We start from the raw sequence: 19,751 nt of genomic DNA on the forward strand, positions 1-19,751 counted from the left end.
GGGGGAGGAGGGGAGGGGGGGTCTATAAAAGACAGAGAGGACAACAGAGACAGATCACTACTTGTGCACCCTTAATTCCAGCGAGACCCCTCTAGACCGGACCCTGGACCTAACTCCCCAGAGACCCCTCTTTACCGGACCCAAAACCTAACTCCCCAGAGACCCCTCTTTACCGGACCCTGGACCTAACTCCACAGAGACCCCTCTAGACCGGACCCTGGACCTAACTCCACAGAGACCCCTGCAGACCCCTCTAGATCCTGTGGACCAGCACCTAGACCAGACCAGACCCTAACATGGGACTACTCAGTGTGGAAGAGCTGGTGAGTTTACAGACACACAGACACACAGACAGACAGACAGACAGACAGACAGACAGACAGACAGACAGACAGACAGACAGACAGACAGACAGACAGACAGACACAGACGGACAGACAGACAGACAGACAGACAGACAGACAATGTTCTCCTGTTCATATGTAAATGTTTTACCAGATGTCTACAATATGAGCTCATAACGTAAAACATTTACTTTTAATAGTTTCAAGAGTTCCTTCTTAACTTAACTCAGCTGATGTTTTGATTTAAATAAGGCCGCCCGTATCAGCGGACCGCCATTTAGTTTAATTAAATATTGTATTGGAAACGTTATACCTTTATACATGATATCTAATATTTGGATTTAATTCTGTGCTGAACATAGAACATTTGATATCATTAATTAGTGTTGAATGTTTCATTATTATCATATTCTGAACATTGAACATTTGATATCGTTAATCAGTGTCTAATGTTTCATTATTGATTTGAACTTTCAGGTGACTGGCAAGAGGAGCGACGGCAGAGAGGCGGAGGACTTCTCAGGGGGCGTGTACGAGGCAGCTGTCAATCAAGAGAAGCAGGATGACCGTCGGTCGCAGGTGGAGGTGGGCGGGGCCATGTCGGAGGTGGGAGGGGCCATGTCGGAGGAGGAGGAGGTCAGCGTGGCTGCGCTCAACGTAAGCTAACAACAAGCGCAATATTTAGTCTCATCACATTTATTTATAATGTCATATATTTAGCTTAGCTAGGACTGAGAAAGAGGTCGAGCTCCTCCAATGTGCAGTTCATTAATAATTAATACATCATTCATAAATTAACACCAGACCGATGATATTTATACACATGGCCCACAATGCCCTCTAGTGGCGGGTCGGACGTTGAAGATTTGGAGTGGGAGTTATTTTCTCCAATTCTCTCCGCCCCTCCCCCAGACGGACCAGAGTGGGCGTCTGCGGTTGGACACGGTGGACGACCTCTTCAACATCCTGCAGCTGAGGAAGAGGAGGAGAGCGAGGAAGACTGCGGTAGCAAGGAAGCAGCCAGAAGCTGAGATCATCGTACGTTCGTCTTTGTTAGACCGGCCTTCTCCTATTGGCTCAGCCCTCTCAATAAGCCTTCTCGTAATGGCTCAGACCTTTTAATCAGACTTCTCCTATTGGCTCCACCCTCTTATCAGCCTTCTCCTATTGGCTCGGCCCTCTTAATCAGCCTTCTCCTATTGGCTCCGCCCTCTTAATCAGCCTCCTCCTATTGGCTCCGCCCTCTTAATCAGCCTTAATCTGTCGAATCCAACCTTATAAAAAATCAAAATCATTTTAGTCAACCCTAATGTAATTTTCTTTAAATTTCACTTTATATAATCTGTATCTGTATAATCAAATCTAATGTCTATCTGCGTAATCTAATCTCATATAATTTAATTTCATCTAATTGAATATGTCTAGCTGTTTAATCTAATCTAATTTTATCAAATGTGAATCTGCATAATATAATTGAATATAATGGAATGTGTCTGTATAATCTAATCTAATCTGAATAATCTGCTCTCTTGACCCAGCCTGCGGTGGTGGATGCGGAGGTCTTCCTGTCGGCTTCGCTGGACAACAAACTTCCACTGGTCGACAAATATCTCACTGATGGAGGAAACCCCGACGTAGTTGACCACGTAAGTCCTCAAACACATAGATACATAGACACACACAAACCCAAGTTAGTGGCCAGGCAAAGTAGTACGGGTGATGTAGAAGGTTATGTTCTGTCTGTTCCTGACCTCCTGTCCTCCTGACCTACCAGTTCCAGAGGACTGCACTACACAAGGCTGCCTCCAAAGGTCACCTAGAGGTCATGAAGAGGCTGCTGGAGGCTGGAGCTTCATTGGAGAACAGAGACAAGGTCAGACACACGCACGCACACACACTCACAATAGATACACACACACACACACACACACACACACACACACACACACACACACACACACACACACACACACACACACTATATACACGCACACTATACGTTTTAACAGTACGTTTGCGCGTGTGTGTGTGTGTGTGTGTGTGTGTGTGTGTGTGTGTAGTTGGAGGCCACAGCAGTACACTGGGCGTGTCGGGGAGGACACGTGTCTGCTCTCGAGCTGCTTCTCAACCAGGGAGCCAAGATTACCTGCAGAGATAAGGTAAATTTACACCTGTAGCAGTACGTTTACACTTGTAGCGGTACGTTTACACCTGTAGAGGCAAGATCCGTTTACCGCTCTGGAGATACGTTTACACCTGTAGCGGTACGTTTACACCTGTAGAGGCAAGATCAGTTTACCGCCCTGGAGGTACGTTTACACCTGTAGCGGTACGTTTACACCTGTAGCGGTACGTTTACACCTGTAGAGACAAGATCCGTTTACACCTCTGGAGTTACGTTTACACCTTTAGCGGTACGATTACACCTGTAATGGTACGTTGACACCTGTAGAGACAAGGTACGTTTACACCTGTAGCGGTACGTTTACACCTGTAATGGTACGTTGACACCTGTAGAGACAAGGTACGCTTACACCTGTAATGGTATGTTTACGACTGTAGAGACAAGGTACGTTTACACCTGTAGTGGTACCTTTACACCTGTAGTGATGGTCTACTCCCCTGTAGCGGGGGTCTCCTCCCTGTAGCGGGGGTCTCCTCCCCTGTAGCGGGGGTCTCCTCCCTGTAGCGGGGGTCTCCTCCCCTGTAGCTGTGGTCTCCTCCCCTGTAGCTGTGGTCTCCTCCCTGTAGCGGGGGTCTCCTCCCTGTAGCGGGGGTCTCCTCCCCTGTAGCGGGGGTCTCCTCCCTGTAGCGGGGGTCTCCTCCCCTGTAGCGGGGGTCTCCTCCCTGTAGCGGGGGGTCTCCTCCCTGTAGCGGGGGTCTCCTCCCCTGTAGCGGGGGTCTCCTCCCTGTAGCGGGGGTCTCCTCCCCTGTAGCGGGGGTCTCCTCCCTGTAGTGGGGGTCCCCTCCCCTGTAGCGGGGGTCTCCTCCCTGTAGCGGGGGTCTCCTCCCTGTAGAGGCGGTCCTCCTGTACTGAGGGTCTTTGTCTCCCCTGTAGCTGCGCAGCTCTCCGCTCCACGTGGCCGTGCGGACCGGACACATGGAGTGCGCCGAGCACCTCATCCACTGCGGGGCCGACGTCAACGCCCGCGACCGGGTGAGCAGAGCGCCGACCTCCGACTCCTGGAGCCGCCGCTGGCCCCGCCCCCTGGAGAGCTAACGTGTTCCTTGTGTTCAGGACGGAGACACGCCCATGCACGACGCCGTCCGCATCAACCGCTTCAAGATGATCCGTCTGCTGATGATGCACGGGGCCAGCCTCCACGCCAGAAACGCCGTGAGTCACCAGGCCGGGAGCAGGGAGGAGTGTGTGGGCGGAGGCCGTGGGTGGAGGCCGTGGGTGGGCGGAGGCCGTGGGTGGAGGCCGTGGGTGGAGGCCGTGGGTGGATGGAGGCCGTGGGTGGGTGGAGGACATGTGTTGGGTGGAGGCTGTGTGTTGGGTAGAGGTCTTGTGTTGGGTGGAGGCTGTGTGTTGGGTAGAGGCCGTGTGTTGGGTGGAGCTGTTCGTTGAGTCGAGGCCATGGGTGGAGGCCATGTGTTTGGGTTGAGGCCATGTATTGAGTGGGGGCTGAAGGTCCTCTCTGTCAGCAGGACATGAAGACACCTCTGGAGATGCTGAACGCCTGGCAGAGCGGAGCCAAGAGCCTGCTCTGTAGCTCCAGCTCAGAGCAGCCTGGGGTCTAGAGGAGGAGGAGCAGGAGGAGCAGCAGCCTGGAGTCTAGAGGAGGAGCAGGAGGAGCAGCCTGGAGCCTTGAGGAGGAGGAGCAGGAGGAGCAGCAGCCTGGAGTCTTGAGGAAAATGAGGAGCCTGGCATCTAGAGGGTTAGCAGATCCTATTACGGTTAATATAGAGCTGGTAACATAGAGCTGGTAACATACTCTAGAGCTGATAACATAGAGCTGGTGATTTAGAGCTGCGGATATAGAGCTGGTACCACAGAGCTGGTACCATAGAACTGGTACCACTGAGCTGGTACCACAGAGCTGCCAGAGTGCTGGTAACGTAGAGCTGGTGATATAGAGCTGGTACCACAGAGCTGGTACCACTGAGTTGGTACCATAGAGCTGGTACCATAGAACTGGTAACAGAGCTGTGACATAGAGCTGGTGATATGAAGCCTTGGAGGCTAAGGGATCTTAACCTTTAGTTTAACCTTTGACCTTTACTAGCTGGGAAACTTAATGATGACAACCTAGCTTCCAAGCACCGCCCCCTAGTTAGACCAGTACTACACCAGTACACCATCAGAACCAGAACATTCAGGGAGGAGAGTTTGCTAAACCATTGCTGGACAAAGATTTGGCCAAATGTATTTATTGATTGATTTATTGACCAGTTGTTTTGGTTTGTTGACAAATGAATCTTGAAAAAATGAAACAAAAATATGATGGTTTAAAGTAAAGTGTATATATATGTATATATATATTCATACATATATAAATAAGAGAGAGAGAGAGAGAGAGAGAGAGAGAAAGAGAGGGAGAGAGAGAGAGAGAGAGAGAGAGAGAGAGAGAGAGAGAGAGAGAGAGAGAGAGAGAGAGAGAGAGAGAGAGAGAGAGAGAGAGAGAGAAAGAGAGAAAGAGAGAGAGAGATCTCAGATCGGCAGATGATAAAATTGAATTTTGTTTAAATGTATTGGTATTTGAAGTTGAATATGTAAATACATGTTATTATTTATTGTGTTGAATAAAGCAATGTTTGAAAATACTTTTGAATATTGTTACTATACACCCAATACCCTTGCCAACACAGGCAAGAACCGCACAACCTAAACGTACAACCGCGTCTGCACCACTGCCCCTAGTGTTCAGGGATGTTACTGCAGGCCGTTTCCGGTTCCAGGGCATGGCCCTCCTTCCATGGGGGCGTTCCCTGGGCGTGGCCCTCCCCTCGATGAGGGCGTTCCCTAGGCGTAGCCCTCCCTCCATTGGGACGTTCCCTGGGCTCAGTTCATTATCATGCTGACAGATCGGCGCACCAGTTTCCTGTTTTGTCAGTCCGTCTATCGTTGAATCTGCCTGACATACATTTATCCCCAGCTAATCTCTCATTGGCCAGCTTACACTGACACACAAAGACACACACACACCCTGCCTTGAGGCTGTAAGTGATAAAACCTGCTAGGCCGAGAGAAACATTGTGTGTGTTGTGTGTGTGTGTGTGTGTGTGTGTGTGTGTGTGTGTGTTCTGGACTTCCCGGTCTCAGGCTACGTAGAGCGTCCAGAAACATCCAATCACACGGAGTCAGGGAGCAGACTGTCAGCCAATCACAGTCAGGGAGCGAACTGTCAGCCAATCACACAAAGAGAGGTAGCTCTATAATCTACTCATGATCCTAGTATCATTGGCTCTATAGTCTACTCATGATCCTAGTATCATTAGTATAATTTGTCCAGGTGTGACAGGGGAGGCAGGTGACCCACCCTCATCCACCCAGGGGCAGGATGAGGATGGAGGAGGAGGAGGAGGAGTAGTGTAGAGGAGGAGGAGGGGTGGAGCTCAGCTACTGAACAAGGACCGGTCGGTGCGTTCCGACGTGAACTCATGAATAGTTCTGTGATCAACCCAACAAACCAGCAGGACAGGTCGACATTTTACCTGTTGCCCTGGTTACCTGGGCTGAACACGCCCCCACCAGCTGCTACCAATCAGGAGAGGGAGTGAAGAGGTGCAGGCAGCAAGGAAACCTCAGTATGCTAGTTTCAACAGCCTGCCGACAGACACAGAACCACGGACAGACTAGAGACAGACAGACATGTCATTTTTTTCAGGACTTGTGGAGAAGGCAGTAGATAAAGCTGGTGAGTACAAGCAGAGGGGAGAGTGTGGTGAAGAAGGAATATGTTACGATATCTGATATGAATGACTGAAATTTGACATGAATTTCCTTTTGATAACGTGTATATTTGTAAACCATTTGTATATGTGCCACATAAAACCATAGATTACTAAAGAAAGTGAAACCAGCCAAGATCGCAAATCTCTTTAGTCCTGAACAGCATTCCCACCTCGGTCAGTCCCACCACTGGGCAGAGAGCACGGCAGAGCAGGTCTGGGGTCAGACCCTCGGAGCAGGTCTGGGGTCAGACCCTCGGAGCAGGTCTGGGGTCAGACCCTCAGAGCAGGTCTGGGGTCAGACCCTCAGAGCAGGTCTGGGGTCAGACCCTCGGAGCAGGTCTGGGGTCAGACACACAGAACAGGTCTGGGGTCAGACACACAGAGCATCTCAGGACTAGAGGTTTCAGAAACAGTCCTGAGAGACTGTTGGACTGTCTGTCTGAAAGTCTAAGGATGGACAAGGGAAGTTCACTATTTGTTTGATTCTTAAATGAGTCACAACCAAGTAGCCATGAAGAGATGGGACCTCCATCCAGTCTCAAAGGAGCTTAGACCCAGCAGGGGTAAATAGCTACTCCTCTTACAGAACCTCCTATCAGGTGCTACAGTAATACCTCAGCATTGGATACCGAGGTAGTGGAGAAGCCTGGATGACCTCTCCTTCAGAAGATACTTGGATGGGATAGTTGGGGCTAGGTACCTAGTTCAGGTGAGTTTGTTAGCTAGTTAGTGTTGTGTAGATCATGTCATGGGGAGTCAAACCTCAGCAGACGTCCAGCAGGAAGCTCCTCAACTTTCACTCAGACTTTCCTTCAGCTAATGGCCTATTAACCTGTCGGCCATCTTGAGACTCACCCACAATCAAAAGACAAATGTGGGTGTGGCCCAATTATCAGCTAAATACCTCCATCTGCCTTCAGTGACCACAAAGCCAACCCAGCAGCACCCCCTGTTGGTGAGCAAAGAACCAACCATACTAACAGCTTAGTGAGTCAGTAAGTGAGTTAGTGACGTGTTCCTAGGATGATGGGTCAATGGACCACACAGGAAGTAGTTTCTGCTGACCTTTGACCTGGTTACTCTGCAGTGGACCATGCCAAGGACAAAGTGATGGATATGCTGGGAGTAGGAGGCAAGGACGAGGAGGAGGAGGAGGAGGAAGGAGGCATCAAGAAGTTCTTCTCCTTTGGGAAGGACAAGGAGGAGGATGACGATGACGATGAGAAGAAGAGCGGGCTCAGCCGCTTCCTGTCCTTTGGAGGAGATGACGATGAGGAGGAGAAGAAGAAGAGGAAGAAGAAGGAGGGAGGAGGTGATGGGGACATGTTGGACTTCCTGTCATTTGGTGGAGAAGACGAGGAGAAGAAAGGAGGTTTCCACGGCCTCTTCTCTGAGCAGCAGCCAGGAGGTGGAGCAGGAGGCGCAGGGGGTACGTGACGACGGCACCTCCATCTTGAAGTCCAATCCCTTTGGTTCAGCCAATCATAGAAGGGCCTGACCAAATCCCCCTTAGCTCTGCCCCCATTTTTCATATAGATGTATAGATATCTATCTAGAGAGAAGTTAAGCAGGATTTATCCTTCTTAGGCCTTCTATAATATAATACACTCTACTTAACGAGTAGTATACTAAACTAGACCATGAAGACATTTCCCTATGAGGTCAGCATCAAACAGAGCCGGTGTTACCATGGTTACCCTTACTGCCCACTTCAAGGATGTAAAATAGATGCAAAAACGTTAGATTCTACGGAGTAGAGGTGAGCTTTGGTGATTTGAACATACTGAGCTGCTTCTGGTAGACACCGGTTATGATTCGTATGTTAAGAAACATTAACATGTAAACTACAAGTTAAGATGAGTATGTAAAACTGTCTGAAGCCAGTGACCAGGCTTCAGACAGCCTGGTCACTAGCAGGTAACCTGGTTGATTCTGACCGACCTGACTGGCCAGCTGCTTCCACCGGTTGAACTCGACAACCGTGTCTCAGGGGGTGATGGGGTTGGGGGGTGATGGTGTTTGGGTGATGTTTTGTGTTTGGGGTGATGGTGTGGGGGGGGGTGATGATTCTGGGTTGATGATGTTTGGGTGATGTTTTGTGTTGGGGGTGATGGTGTGGTGGTGGGGGGGGGGGAGCTGATGAGGCTAGGGTGATGGTGTTGGGGGTTGGATGATGCTGGTGTGATGCTGATGAGGGGTGGATGATACTGGGTTGATGGTGTTTTGTGTTGGGGTTGACGGTGTTCTGTGGTGTTGCTGAACAGACTCGTTGTCTTCTAGAGATGAGTCTGACGGACAGCCTGGGGGAGATCGCTGAGGAGATGTCAGCCGAGTAGATGACCTGCTGTCATCTGGAACATCTGGACCTGGGCCCTCCAGACCCAACCCCTCTAGAGCCAGCCCCTCTACCCCCTACCCCTCCAGCCCCTCTACCCCTCCAGCCCCTCTCTTCTCCTGACCCTGGGACGCAGTATTTATTATTATCCCCTCGTTGCTAATGGCCCCCCGACGCCACGGCTGAAGACTTCCACAGAGCGGAGCGTGTGGAGAGGGTCTTCCTCTGGTCCCCAGCGGTAGAAGCTCCAGCTGAAGGTCTGGACCGACCTGCCGGTGGAGCCAGGAGGCCAACGTCTCCTCTGGACCGCTCAGATTGGGGTCAATACAGCCGGAATGTACGACCGAGCCTCCAATAAAGTGTAAACTGTTCGCGTCTCTCATCCTTTAGCTTCACTGATTTCATTGTACCCTGACTCATGACAGCTCGACCTTGTGTCTTCAGTGGAGAACATCAAACCAAGCAGAACGTCTCTCTTCAGATGGTTTTATTCTTAACAGAAAGACGTACAAACGTTACACAAAATCCCAGAGCATTTTAAGGCAAAAGAAATACATTTGTTGATCAGTTTATTCCCCGTTTTAAGCACCGCCCCCAGAAGCAGACGAACCAATCACATCTCAGCTGAGACAGATCTTTGAGCGGAGAGCAAAATGTGCCTAGAAAACCCTCTCATCCCATTGGCTGCTTGTTGGTGACACGTGGTCTTAAAGCTACAGACTATCTTGATCTGGGTGGTGTAAAGGGTTACACCCTACATCACCAGGGTTCTCCATCTATCTGGCAAGGCCACATAAGGGATTCTGCTCGGCGTACAAACCGCCATTGAGCAAGGCACTAGCGAAAGTCCGATTGTGCAGCAAGTAAAAAGTAAAGTTTAGCTCCTAAAATAACCGCAACCATAGTACTAGTACTACAGTAACCATAGTACTACAGCGTCCATAGTACTAGCACCACAGTAACCATGGTTCTTGGTAACAGATCTCCATAGTAACAGGCCGCAGCCTTCATAAAGTGTTCAGATAAAGCTTTGATTCCACTGATGAGTCTTTGGTACGTAGCTCTGAAAACCTAAATCTACGTTCTCCCGAAGAACCTCCTTGAGAACCCACTGACGATCAACCGGGGTGAGTGATACAGGGCGGGGCTAGTGCTGCAGGGAGGGGGCGTGGTCAGGGATACAGGGCGGGGTTAGTGATGCAGCAAGGGGGCGGGGCAGGGCAGCAAGGGGGTGTGGCTGTAAACGTGTGGGCGGTGGCCTCAGCGAGGAGTACAATGAGGAGGAGGGGGGGGGGAGGGAAAGAGAGACGGGCTGCAGGGAGACAGGTCTATGTGAAGGTGAGCCCGGCCTCGTTGTAGACCTTGAAGACCTTCTCGATGGCGTTGACGTACGCCGCCGTCCGGAGGTCCAGACCCAGGTCATAGCGGTTAGCCGTACGCATGATTTGCTGAGAGACAGACAGACACAGAGAGGGACAGGCAGACAGACGTTAGATGCAGTAGTGTAACATCCGTCATTACTCATCACTAGAGTGGGTGCGTGTCTATGCTCCGGGGGGGGTGTCTATGCTCCAGGGGGTGTGTCTATGCTCCAGGGGGTGTTTCTATGCAGTGGGTGTGTGTCTATGCTCCAGGGGGTGTGTCTATGCTCCAGGGGGTGTTTCTATGCAGTGGGGGTGTGTCTATGCTCCAGGGGGTGTGTCTATGCTCCAGGGGGTGTTTCTATGCAGTGGGGGTGTGTCTATGCTCCAGGGGGTGTGTCTATGCTCCAGGGGGTGTGTCTATGCAGTGGGGTCGTGTCTATGCTCCAGGGGGTGTGTCTATGCAGTGGGGGTGTGTCTATGCTCCAGGGGGTGTGTCTATGCAGTGGGGGTGTGTCTATGCTCCAGGGGGTGTGTCTATGCAGTGGGGGCGTGGTCTCACCCTGGCGGACCGCTCCATGGTGTAGGCGAGTCCTGAATGGACGATGTCCTTCTCAGACGCTCCCTGAGCACAAGACCATCAACAGAATTAAAAACACATCACACACACACTGTAACACAATGAAACACATAGTACACACTGTAGAGCATCAACACAATTAAACGCATCATACACGTTACATCACATATATACACACTGTAGAGAATGTGTCGGTCTGTCTGTGTGGTGTGTCTGTATGTGTGTGTGTGTGTGTGCGTACCGAGATGCGGTTCTGGAACTCTGCGGTGGGCACCACTGGGATCGCTCCGCCGTGTTTCCCAAACTTCCTCTCAAGACTCTCCTGGACCGACACTGGGGCACAACGACACCACAACGTCACCACAATGACAACACAACATCACAACTTTCACAACGACAACTACATCCCCACAACACAAGGTCAACACATCACAACAACATCACGATATCAACACAATGCCACCACAATATCAACACCAACATCAGTCACAGGCTGGACTTATGGTGCATAGATATTATCACTACATACATACATGAGGGAGGGGGAGGTGGTAGTTAGCGGAGGAAGAGGTAGTTAGAGGAGGAGCTGGTAGTTGAAGGAGGAGGTAGTTAGAGGAGTAGGAGGTAGTTAGAGGAGGAGGAGGTGGTAGTTAGAGGAGGAGGACGTGGTAGTTAGAGGAGGAGGAGGTAGTTAGAGGAGGAGGAGGTCGTACTGAGGAGGTGGTAGTTAGAGGAGGAGGTGGTAGTTAGAGGAGGAGGACGTGGTAGTTAGAGGAGGAGGAGGTGGTAGTTAGAGGAGGAGGACGTGGTAGTTAGAGGTGGTGGTAGTTAGAGGAGGACGTGGTAGTTAGAGGAGGAGGAGGTAGTTAGAGGAGGAGGAGGTCGTACTGAGGAGGTGGTAGTTAGAGGAGGAGGAGGTGGTAGTTAGAGGTGGTGCTAGTTAGAGGAGGAGGTGGTAGTTAGAGGTGGTGGTAGTTAGAGGAGGAGGTGGTAGTTAGAGGAGGAGGAGGTCGTACTGAGGAGGTGGTAGTTAGAGGAGGAGGAGGTGGTAGTTAGAGGTGGTGCTAGTTAGAGGAGGAGGTGGTAGTTAGAGGTGGTGGTAGTTAGAGGAGGAGGAGGAGGTTGTACTGAGGAGGTGGTAGTTAGAGGAGGAGGAGGTCGTACTGAGGAGGTGGTAGTTAGAGGAGGAGGAGGTGGTAGTTAGAGGAGGAGGAGGTAGTTAGAGGAGGAGGAGGTCGTACTGAGGAGGTGGTAGTTAGAGGAGGAGGAGGTGGTAGTTAGAGGTGGTGGTAGTTAGAGGAGGAGGAGGTGGTAGTTAGAGGTGGTGCTAGTTAGAGGAGGAGCTGGTAGTTAGAGGTGGTGGTAGTTAGAGGAGGAGTTTGAGGAGGTCTTACTGAGGAGGTGGTAGTTGGAGTCCGTCTCGTATTTGAAGGTGAGGCGACCGTAGCTGACGTGGTTCAGGTTCTTCAGCCACTCGAAGTACGACACCGTGACTCCTCCTGCATTCAGGTACATGTCCTACACACACATACACACACGTAGGGAGTGAGTGAGTCAGAGTGAGTGAGAGAATAAGGCCCAATCCCATTTCTACCCCTTACCCTTACCCCTCCCCCTTGTTTTGAAGGCGTAAGGGGTAGAAATGGGAATGGGCCTTAGTGAGTGAGAGTGAGAGTGTGACAGTGTGAAAGGGAGTGAATAAGTGAGTGAGAGTGTGAATAAGTGAGTGAATAAGTGAGTGAGAGTGTGAATAAGTGAGTGCTTACAGGGATGACCATGATGTTTCTCTCCAGGAAGATCTTGTCAGCTGCTGGAGTTGTTGGACCGTTGGCCCCCTCTGCTATGATCTACACATAGATCTAGATATATAGATATGATCTACACACAGAGCTAGATATATAGATATGATCTACACACAGAGCTAGATACATAGATATGATCTACACACAGAGCTAGAAATATAGATATGATCTACACACAGAGCTAGATATATAGATATGATCTACACATAGAGCTAGATATATAGATATGATCTACACATAGATCTAGATATATAGATATGATCTACAGAGCTAGATATATAGATAGATATGATCTACACATAGATCTAGATATATAGATATGATCTACACATAGAGCTAGATATATTGATATGATCTACACACAGTCTTAGAAACCGCAAGTTTATTCAGCTTCACCTCCACAAGGGACACCAAGTGGTGATTCAGGGTAATCGATAGCTCCTCCCACTTTAATTAGAGGCCTAATTAGGCCTTCCCCCCTTTGTTTTCACCACATCCTCACCACAACTGAGTGTGTGAAGGTGTTTGCCGTGTGTCTTTTGAATTCCCCTCACTAACCATGGCATTCATCATGGCAATCATCATGACAAAACAACTTTGCTTGCAAAATAAAGTCAAGTAAATGAATCCTTGTTTCCTGGAGGTTCGTGGCTCCAGTAGAACCTACTCTTCGCTACACACAGAGCTAGATATAGATATGATCTACACACAGAGCTAGATATATAGATATGATCTACACACAGAGCTAGATATATAGATATGATCTACACACATAGAGCTAGTTATATAGATATCGGCACTGACCTTGGCTTTGATCTTGTGGGCGTTCCTCTGGGTGAGCTGCTTCTCGCTGGCAGCGGGGATCAGGATGTCACAGTCCGCCTCCAGGATGCTGCCCTCGTAGGGGGTGGAGTTAGGGAAGCCTACCACCGTGCCGTTGGCCTGGAAACAACCCACAACAGGAAGCAGCTCAGACGAGCACCACGCTAGCGTTCAAACGCTAAGAAGCTAACGTTGAGCTATTGATGAGAAACGTCTTCAAAGTGCCACAGCGATCACAAGTAGTGATGCAGGACCTCTTTAGCTAAATATAACGTTTGTGGTGTTACGTCAGACTGTAGCCGTTAGCCGGTAGCCTGTAGCTTGTAGCCTGTAGCCCAGCCGGTGTGTGGTGTAATGACCGTTCCAACCACTGGGCTGCAGAAGTGTGTATTAAAGTGGAGCTCACCAGTTTGAGGTCCTAGTAAACCACAGCTTGCCAGTTAGTTGTCCTAATGAACCAGTTCGCAGTGGTATTAAACAGGTCTCACCAGTTTGTAGTCCTCCAGCTCCTTGGGGTCGATGCCGTTGGGGTTCCAGATGCTTCCGTCCATCTCCCCGATGCCCACACACTTGGCCCCGAAACGGTGCAGATAGCGCATGGAGTGAAGACCCACATTACCGAAGCCCTACACACACACACACACACACACACACACACACACACACACACACACACACACACACACACACACACACACACACACACACACACACACACACACACACACACACACACACACACACACAGTAAGTCACTTTGGATAAAAGCATCTGCTAAACGCCCTGAATGTGAATGTATGCTGACCGGCCACGCAGAGGCCACTAGCTCAGGGAGGAGGAGGAGGAGGAGGAGGAGGAGGAGGAGGAGGGGTACCTGGATGACGAAGGTCTTGTCCTGGAACCCGGGGGCCAGGCCCAGCTGGCTCATGTAGGCCGTCTCGTTGATGAAGTTCTCGATGCCGTGGAAGACGCCGCGGCCCGTGGCCGAGATGCGGCCGTGGATCCCACCCTGGCTGATGGGCTTCCCCGTCACACAGGCGTGGGCGTTGATGTCCTGCAGAGAACCAGAGCTTAGACCTCCCATGGCTTAGGTCTACTGGGGAGCCCCCAGAGCAGGCTTCAGGTCTACTGTGGAGCCCCCAGACTAGTCTCAGGTCTACTGTGGACCTCCCAGACTGGTCTCAGGTCTACTGGGGAGCCCCCAGACTGTTTTCAGGTCTACTGGGGAGCCCCCAGACTGGTCTCAGGTCTACTGTGGACCTCCCATACTGGTCTCAGGTCTACTGTGGATCCCCCAGACTGGTCTCAGGTCTACTGGGGAGCTCCCCAGACTGGTCTCAGGTCTACTGTGGACCTCCCAGACTGGTCTCAGGTGTACTGTGGACCCTCCAGTCTCAGGTGCACTCTGGACCCCCCGGTCCGAGGCCTACGGGGGACTCACGTTGTAGCCCATGGTGGTGGCGTAGGTGTCAGCGATCCAGGACATCTCCCGCTCCCCGGTGCTCATGTCCGGCGCCGGGACGTCGATGCCGGGCCCTGAAGACCAGGAAACACTGAGCACTTGGTACTGGGGGGACTGGTGTAGTACTGGTGGTACTGGGGGGGGGTCTGGGATGGTACTGGTGGGGTATTGAGGTGGAACTGGTGTACTGCAGTGGTACTGGTGTAGTACTCGTGGTACTGGGGGGGATACTGTGGGGGTACTGGGGGGGTACTGGTGTGGTACGGTAATAAAATGCTACTACTATGCTAGTACCATAAGACTATGCTAGTACCGTTATACTACGCTAGTACTACACTAGCAGTGTGCTAGCACCACACTAGCACTGTGCTAGCACCAGGTAACTCACCGATGAATCCCTTCTTGGCCAGCTCCACTGTGAACCTCCTGGTGATCTTCTCCAGCTCGTTGTCCTGGAAACAGAAACATGATGAGGAGCAGGAGGAGCAGGACGGAGTCTGCTGCTCAGACGCCGTCCGGCACTGGAATCCAGTGCTAAACACCTAGCTTCTCCTGAGCTACGAGCCCGGTGCTAAACACCTAGCTTCTCCTGAGCTACGAGCCCGGTGCTAAACACCTAGCTTCTCCTGCGCTACGAGCCTGGTGCTAATCACCTAGCTTCTCCTACGCTACGAGCCCGGTGCAAAACACCTAGCTTCTCCTGCGCTACGAGCCCAGTGCTAAACACCTTGCTTCTCCTGAGCAGTGAGCTGTACACCAGCAGCCCTGGGGGGGGGGGGGGGGGGGGGGGGGTTAGAGATCCAACAGGACATCACACACACTCACTGAATAATTCTTGGGGTTGATCTTCACGCCAGCTTTGGCTCCACCAAACGGTACGTCTGAAATACATTTGTTTATAATGCATGACATTCCAGTACTATTCTGCAGCATATGTATACGTGTGTGTATGTGTGTGTGTGCAGGCATGCATGTATGTAAGTACGTGTGGGTATGCATGCATGTTTGTATGTGTATATGTGTGTGTGTGTGTGTGTGCGCGTGTGTGTACTCACCAACGACGGCACATTTGTAGGTCATCAGAGAGGCCAGAGCCTTCACCTCATCCACAGAAACATCCATACTGTAACGAATACCTGGAACACACACACACACACACACACAATATATATATATTATAAACCTGCGCTTTCCCATCTGATACTCTGACACATCACCTGGTAACACGGAGGTCCTGGAGGTCCTGCTCTAAACTAGTCTGATCTGGTTGATAGTGTCTGGTGAGGTGGTCTACTCTCCTGGTAACATCACCTGGAGGTCCTGCTCTAAACTATTCTGATCTGGTTGACAGTGTTTTGGTGAGGTGGTCTACTCTCCTGGTAACATCACCTGGAGGTCCTGCTCTAAACTATTCTGATCTGGTTGATAGTGTTTCGGTGAGGTGGTCTCCTTCTGGACTCTGGCTGGTCCCCCGGACTCCTCAGAGCAGCTGTGAGGCCTGGAGACGTTTAGGACATTCCTGGCTAACCCGAACCAGAGCAGACCGCAGCTTAGCATCAGAGCTTCATGCCATGCCAACTGGGACCACTTCCTGGATACCGTTTGCAAATGAATCAATGTTTGCATGTCCGCCTAGCACCCAGAGCTGGCTCCTCCTGGCCTCCTGCCCGCCGCGGAAAAAACCCCCACACACGTCTGGGCAGGACTACGGGACTGGGCGGCTTACTGTACTTTAGCACTTTATCAATAAAGTTTGATAAACGCACGTCTTTGTGGCGTCACTGACTCACTGTACAGTGTCTCCCTCCTCTGGGTGTAGTAGGCGCTCCCTTAAGGTCCGCCTCCTTAAGGGGACACTTAGAGGGACACGCCCTGGCTTTGTTGTTCATTGTAGAAGTCCTCCATCTTAACGCATGATCACACAACAGAGGCTCAGACAAACAGCCGCTTCCTCCCTAGGGGACGGCTGCAGGGCTGGGTTAGAGCTGGTTAGAGCTGGGCTAGGGCTGGTTAGTGCTAGTTAGAGCTGGTTAGGGCTGGGTTAGGGCTGGTTAGCGCAGGTTAGAGCTGGGTTAGAGTTGTTTGAGCTGGCATGGGGCCATAGGGCTGGGTTTCCTACAGGAATGTGTTTGTGGTGGAGCCTGACTCATCCGCCCAAACAGAGAGCCTTTCCTCCACAGAGTCCTGGTCTGAACCTCCGATCCCGCATGCCTTCATGGAGCGAGGCTGGTCTGGGGGCTCGACCGGCTAGACTGGCTGCCGCACCTTAACTACCCTCTCTATCCTCAACACACTGAGCACACTGAACAACACCCTCCTCCTCCTCCTCCTCCGGGGGCCCCAGGCCAGCAGGCCCCCAGGCCAGCAGGCCCCCAGGCCAGCAGGCGGCGGTGCTGCGGTGAAGGACTGGACACCAACCACTCCCCAGAGAGCTCATCATGCTGAGAGAGAGTCTTTAACGTCCTGTTCTTCTGCGGCACTCAACCATCCCATATTTAACGGACCTTACAGTGCACCATGTATGGTGTAGCGTAACCTAGCGGTGGGGTGGCAGATTGAAACCAACCTCACCCCCGTCCCTCTAGCTCCTCAACCACCGAGGAGAAGCTACAGTGGCCTGTGAGGGGGCAGCCAGGGATTAGTTATAGGTTAGATATAACCTATAACCAAGATCAGATTTAAGAGGTTAGATATTGTGCATCTTCCGCAATGAGTGACACAATACCTTTTTTTAAAACACGCACAACCAGTGCTTATTGACAGAGGGAATAAACCATGAACCTACTGGACAGACCTTTAAGGACGTCAACCATGTCCCGTGTCAGCTGTATCTGTACATTCATCGCTTTGTTCTGATGCCGTCTCCATGCCAATAAAGCATGTCCCATCGGGACCAGTTCAAAACAACACCGAACTAGACACTAGACCAGACAGACTAGACAATGAACTAGTGTCCCATTCATTCACAGTGACTGGATTCAGATTAAACTGGATTCACATTAACTAGATTCACACTAAACTAAACTCACCCTAAACTAAATCCAGCCTCCACTAAATTCACACTGATGTCCACGAGGTGAAACATCAACACATAATTCCACCCAGAGCCAGCCCCTCTCTACCCGAGTTTAGGTTCACTGCAGCTGCATCCGGGTCTGACTGGATAGAGAGGACTTTTACACCAGTAAAACAAAGTTATAATATAGTATAATACACCAAGAGCTCTACTTGCACATCTGACCCCCCCCCCCCAGTCTGGCGATGTCACTTGCAGCGGGGTCAGGGGTCATGTTTACCATTAGCCCGGCTGAGGCTAGAGACGGCTAAGGTTAGCGGCCACAGCACGCTGCTCTCTGCGGCTCAGGGCGACTCATTTTGCGGGGGTCTCACCTCCTTTGCAGGGAGTCCGGTGCTGGCTGTGCTGAGCCCGGTAGCCCTCCACCACCTCCCACTCGCCGTTGTCTCTCTTGATGGGGAAGCAGACGCTCAGGACGTGGTTACAGGGCTTGATGATCCGGAGGATCCCCCGCACACGGTGCCTCTTCTGCTCGGGGGTCTCCCGGTTCCGGAGATCCTCCACCAGCTGGTCCTCCACGATAGCCGCGCCGCGGTCGAAGAAGCCCTCCACCATGCGGAAAAAGTTGGGGTCGTCGGGGTTGTCGTCCACGGCCTGGCTGTAGCGGCGGACCCGCAGCAGAGAGGAGGAAGCCGGCAGCGCCGAGCCGCCGCCGCCCGCCGCCAGGGCGCAGGCCCCGCGGGAGAGCCGCTCGCCGAGGTACCGGTACATGGTTAGGGATAGTTAGGGCTAGTAAGGCTGATCGTGACTCCAGTGGTCTTGTGACAACGCAGCTCCGCTCCGTCCCACTCTGATGTGACAGCGGCAGCGTGCACGCGCGTCTCTTCCTTGTTTTAAAAACAGACTCGCGGACACGCGGCGGGGCGCCCAGTCGGATGCGTTCCCGAACAAAAGTTCTCGGTTTGGTTTTATTCTGGTTAGGACAACAAACCGGCGGGTTAAATCAGTGACGGTGGGTTGAAGTCAACTTATTTTTACTCTTCGTTTCATGGAAATATATCTTCTTTTGAGCGTTCACTTGCTGACATCTCCTTTTCCTCTCACGTGACTATTGGCATCGCGTGCCATCTGGGAGGAGACAGTGGGGAGACAGCGGGGGAGGGGGGAGACACACGCACACACACACACACACACACACACACACACACACACACACACACACACACACACACACACACACACACACACACACACACACACACACGCACACACACACACAGGCACAGGCACACACATACACTCTCAAAGCGGATGTAAAGAGATCATTCATAATAATCCACTTTAACAAAGTTGACTACACCGACCCTGAAGGGTGTAGACTAACGAACCTCTCTCTCTCCAAATCTCCCCCCCCCCCCCCCTCTCTCTCTCTCTCTCTCTCTCTCTCTCTCTCCTCTATCCCCCCCCTCTCCCTCTCCTCTATTCCCCCCCCCCCTCTCTCTCCCCCCCCCCCCCTCTCTCTCCCCCCCCCCCCCCCCTCTCTCTCCCCACAGGTTGTGTGTTTGTTGGGTTCAGCCGTGTTGAGTTTGTGTTGGCCATAGTTAGTGATGGTCCTTAATGGTTCCAGTGGTGTAATGTGTTTAAGAGAGAGAGGGGGGAGAGGGGGAGGCAGGAACGCCCCTAGGAGCTCTCCTCTGATTGGCTGTTCGGGAGGTCTTCAGGAATGCGAGACGTAGACCCCTGCTTTATAGCTCCCAGCTGTTATTGGCTCTCAGCCAATAACATCGCTGCTCAGCGAGGCCTCGCGGAAAGACACTGCACACTCCCTAAACTTAACCTTAACCAATATCTAACCTTAACCTTAACTCGTCCTTCACCCAATAACCTTGACCAATATCTAGCCGTAACCCTAACCTGTTTAATAACCCTAACCAATATCTAAGTCAATAACCCTAACCAATATCTAACCCAGTAACCCTAACCAATATCTAACTCAATAACCCTAACCGATATCTAACCCAGTAACCCTAAGCAATATCTAACTCAATAACCTTAACCAATATCTAACCCAGTAACCTAACCCTAAACATAACCAGCCTTAATCTGAGAATATTCCTAATCCCACATGTTC

General features: G+C 51.3%; 3 protein-coding genes across 3 annotated transcripts; 2 read left to right on the plus strand and 1 right to left on the minus strand.

Annotated features, from left to right (window-relative positions):
* The first annotated feature begins 46 nt into the window (after positions 1-46).
* Positions 47-5,114, plus strand: ankrd1a (ankyrin repeat domain 1a (cardiac muscle)). The gene is made up of 9 exons (XM_056609505.1): positions 47-323; positions 822-1,001; positions 1,257-1,382; positions 1,883-1,990; positions 2,119-2,217; positions 2,405-2,503; positions 3,403-3,501; positions 3,583-3,681; positions 3,996-5,114. Exons 1-9 carry the CDS (start codon positions 297-299, stop codon positions 4,086-4,088), a joined length of 930 nt encoding a protein of 309 aa, XP_056465480.1. The 5' UTR covers positions 47-296; the 3' UTR covers positions 4,089-5,114.
* Positions 5,115-5,931: 817 nt separating this feature from the next.
* On the plus strand, positions 5,932-9,182 carry LOC130404677 (FMRFamide-related neuropeptides-like). Its single transcript, XM_056609540.1, has 3 exons — positions 5,932-6,205; positions 7,330-7,671; positions 8,523-9,182. The coding sequence occupies exons 1-3, from the start codon at positions 6,160-6,162 to the stop codon at positions 8,576-8,578; spliced, it is 444 nt and encodes a 147-aa protein (XP_056465515.1). The 5' UTR covers positions 5,932-6,159; the 3' UTR covers positions 8,579-9,182.
* Positions 9,019-18,743, minus strand: LOC130404676 (glutamate dehydrogenase, mitochondrial-like). Its single transcript, XM_056609539.1, has 13 exons — positions 17,995-18,743; positions 15,660-15,740; positions 15,430-15,485; positions 14,993-15,056; positions 14,584-14,678; positions 14,017-14,196; positions 13,631-13,768; positions 13,125-13,262; positions 12,285-12,365; positions 11,913-12,036; positions 10,760-10,851; positions 10,501-10,563; positions 9,019-10,025 (listed from the first exon to the last, which is right to left on the minus strand). Exons 1-13 carry the CDS (start codon positions 18,389-18,391, stop codon positions 9,906-9,908), a joined length of 1,629 nt encoding a protein of 542 aa, XP_056465514.1. The 5' UTR covers positions 18,392-18,743; the 3' UTR covers positions 9,019-9,905.
* Between the last annotated feature and the right edge of the window lie 1,008 nt (positions 18,744-19,751).

This window comes from Gadus chalcogrammus, chromosome 15 (assembly GCF_026213295.1).
Source record: "Gadus chalcogrammus isolate NIFS_2021 chromosome 15, NIFS_Gcha_1.0, whole genome shotgun sequence".
Lineage (NCBI taxonomy): Eukaryota > Metazoa > Chordata > Actinopteri > Gadiformes > Gadidae > Gadus > Gadus chalcogrammus.